Source organism: Caenorhabditis briggsae, assembly GCF_000004555.2.
Source record: "Caenorhabditis briggsae complete genome, chrX, whole genome shotgun sequence".
Classification (NCBI taxonomy): Eukaryota; Metazoa; Nematoda; class Chromadorea; order Rhabditida; family Rhabditidae; genus Caenorhabditis; species Caenorhabditis briggsae.
Window position 1 is genome coordinate 619,303 of NC_013491.2, and position 3,093 is coordinate 622,395.

Genomic DNA, 3,093 nt, shown 5'->3' on the forward strand with positions numbered 1-3,093 from the left:
TCAAACGAACTCAAATAACAATATTTATACATACCGTAAAACCTCTAATAGAACGACACCCGGATCGTCCACTTTGAGCCTATATATCTCACTTCTTTTGAAAGATATCAAAAAGTGGTTAACTAGTAAAATGTTTATCAGGATATCAGCAACATTTTACTAGTTAGCCACTTTTTGATATCTTTCACAGGAAGTGAGATATATAGGCTCAAAGTGGACGATCCGGGTGTCGTTCTATTAGAGGTTTTACGGTATGTATAAATATTGTTATTTGAGTTCGTTTGAAATGTTTAATTGAAATCCTAACAATATGCATTATATCAAAATGAATAAGAAAGTTAAGAATTAAAAAAATGTCAAAAAGGAACCGACTTCTTCAATAGTTCTTCCTTTGAAGAGTTCTTTCTTTGAAGGATAAAAAGGAGAGAGTGGATCTCCATCACCATGCATCAATGATCCTCTTTGAACGCCTTCGTTTGGCATCCAGATGGTTTTTGGATAAACATGCTCTGAACAGATAAAAATAGTGAAGCTCTCAAAGCAAGTTTTTCTAACCGGAATCAACACCGTCTTGGGCAACATCTGAAGTGTCAGAAAACAGAATCGCTCCAATTGCACCAGCTTGTTGTGCTTTGTACACTTTGTCACCTCGAAAACCATGACCGTATCTCATCAATGCAATTTTACCCTTCACATCGACACCCATCAACTTCAGGTTTTTGAAATCGTTCGCGTTTCCTCTATTGATATAGACGACGTCGGCAGAAACTGTGCCATTACCCCCATACGCCAACCATTGATGCCCCGCGTCTGCAATATACGATTTGGGGATAGTAATAAAAAAAATCTGCAACCAACATTTTCCTGATTGTTCATCGGGGATGATAACTGGACTGACTCCTTTACTCCGGAAAATTTCTTTCCCGGCTGAATTTTGTATAACAACCGAATTAGGATTCTCAAAGTCTGGATAAGATAACAACACTTCATAGGGCAAGGTGTGTACATCTTCCAGACCTGCTTCCGTCCAAGCACTAGCAATAGCATATGCTACTTTTTTATTAGCATCGGTTCCGGCAATATGGGGTTCTTGTGTGAAGATGCGGAGGTATTTCTTGATGTTTTCGGATTTAATGTTGTCTTGAATTGTTTTCGCATCGGTTTCATGAATATCTGAAATTGATCAAAATACGGTGACACTTTTAGGAAGCTCATAGTCTGCCAGTAACACTAGCGCGTAGAGTGAAAAAGTTTGGAATTAAAAAGTTTAATGTTTGGAATAAATCAACGTTGCAACGGGCCGGGCGGAGCCTAAAGATGAATTTTCTTGACCTTGTCCGGCCTACCTATTTTATGAAAAAAAAACTTTAATTTTTTTTCTCCTTAACAAGGAAAAGTTGTCCTTCTTGGAAAAAAAATCGGCGTCTGTACAAACAGGGGGGGGTCGGCCGGACAAGCCCAAGATTTTATAATAAATCATGAAACACTTACCATCAATTGAAACTTTGCTATACTGGTTGAATCGTCGTCCAGAGTGATGTTTTCCAAGAGCAAGGACGCCTAACCCAAGAAGGAAAAAAGCGAGAACAAAAGCATAAGCTTTCATCATTGGACCTCCCGTCAAGTTTGTGGAAGCTGTAACAAAACTTTTGAAACTTTTCAATACCGGACACCTGATTGATATATTTTTATTGGTCTATACTAGGGTTGGGGGCTCCCCGCTTGATTTGGGAGCCCCCGAACGCGGGGCGGGGATTCACCCTGTTGAAAAATTTTTTGTTGTATGAAACAGTAACTTCCTTTTCGAATTATTTTTTTTCAATTCAGGGTACTCAACTAGGTTACTCTGAAAGCTACAAGCGCACGGGGCGCGGCGGGGCTGGGGCGGGGATCGCCCCATTTTGCCCCATAGCCAACCCTAGTCTACACCTACTATTGGTTTTGTGTCAAACACACGAAAACGTTTGACGCTTGAAAAATACTTGTAAAGTTCCGGGCCGGGCCTGGCCGGGCCTGCGGAAGTTTTCAAGGCTAGGGTACGGCCCGTTACCCCCGGTATCAAAATTCTGTATTTTGAAGCCAAATTTTGAGCTCTCAATAGAATTTTTTCCTAAATTTTTTTATGGTTTGTTTGGCTGTTCGATTAACAAAAAAAATTACATGAGGGTCCCCCCTTATTGGCTTTTTGCATTTCTAAACTTTTAAAACAAAGGGACTCTAAAATTTGGAAAAAAAAGCCCGGCCCGGTACAAGTATGCTTCAAAAATCAGAAAAACAATCATTCATGAAAAAAATTCGGCTCAGAAGCTTATGATGTTCTTCGGAAGGAGAGGTGAAAGAGGTAACCCGCCAAATCATTGCAGCAGTTGTTCAGGTCACATCAATGGTGAGAGGAAAACGAAAACATTCGGCAGGTAATAAATGAGAAGATGAATGAGAAATGGTTTGTTACCTTTTTGCGCTCCCACACCGACGTACGGCATTTACATTCGGTTATCGTGATGGACCCTGCAATATGAAAACAGTTAGATAACATTTGTGAGATTATTAAAGTAATAGATCGTAAAAAGGTATTGAAAACATTGTATAAGAGAGAAAACATTACTAAATTCTTGTTTAACTCAATAAAAATCATTCGATAGTTTTTCTATCGCGAGAAAACATGTAACATCAGAAGAATTCAATTTTGAGAACTACCGCCTTCTCTAACAATTGCCCCTCTTTCTTTTATCACAATTGTCTCTCACTCGTTTCTGATACAACATATAATCGCGTGTGTTATCTAATCGAGGACAGTTGTCTGATGTTGCTCTACAATCTAGTGAATTCGACCGAAGATATGCCACTTGTGTATGTGTGTTTGTGCTCCACCGGATCCGAGGACCCATTGTTGTGTGTTTATTGACATGTACGAACGACCATTTGGTGGAGTCGGGGAGAGGAAAACCAGATGATGATGAAAATGCGGAAAAGATAAGAACGTTAAATTTGAAATTAGAAAAAGAGAAGAGAGTCATAAACACAAGAAATTATTTAATTAACATTTTCCTGTTTTTTCCAGCATATATGTAATATTAGGTTGGCAAGTTTGAC

General features: G+C 39.1%; 1 protein-coding gene across 1 annotated transcript in view; it reads right to left on the reverse strand.

Annotated features, from left to right (window-relative positions):
- Nucleotides 1-2,483, reverse strand: part of CBG08178 — a gene marked incomplete at both ends in the record, with an annotated part of 5,778 nt that extends 3,295 nt beyond the window's left edge. The window contains 5 exons of the mRNA XM_002643256.1: nucleotides 373-509; nucleotides 556-810; nucleotides 859-1,173; nucleotides 1,492-1,635; nucleotides 2,453-2,483. Of these exons, the coding sequence (XP_002643302.1) occupies nucleotides 373-509; nucleotides 556-810; nucleotides 859-1,173; nucleotides 1,492-1,635; nucleotides 2,453-2,483 (882 nt within the window). The remainder of the gene's footprint in view (nucleotides 1-372; nucleotides 510-555; nucleotides 811-858; nucleotides 1,174-1,491; nucleotides 1,636-2,452) is intronic.
- Nucleotides 2,484-3,093: the final 610 nt, after the last annotated feature.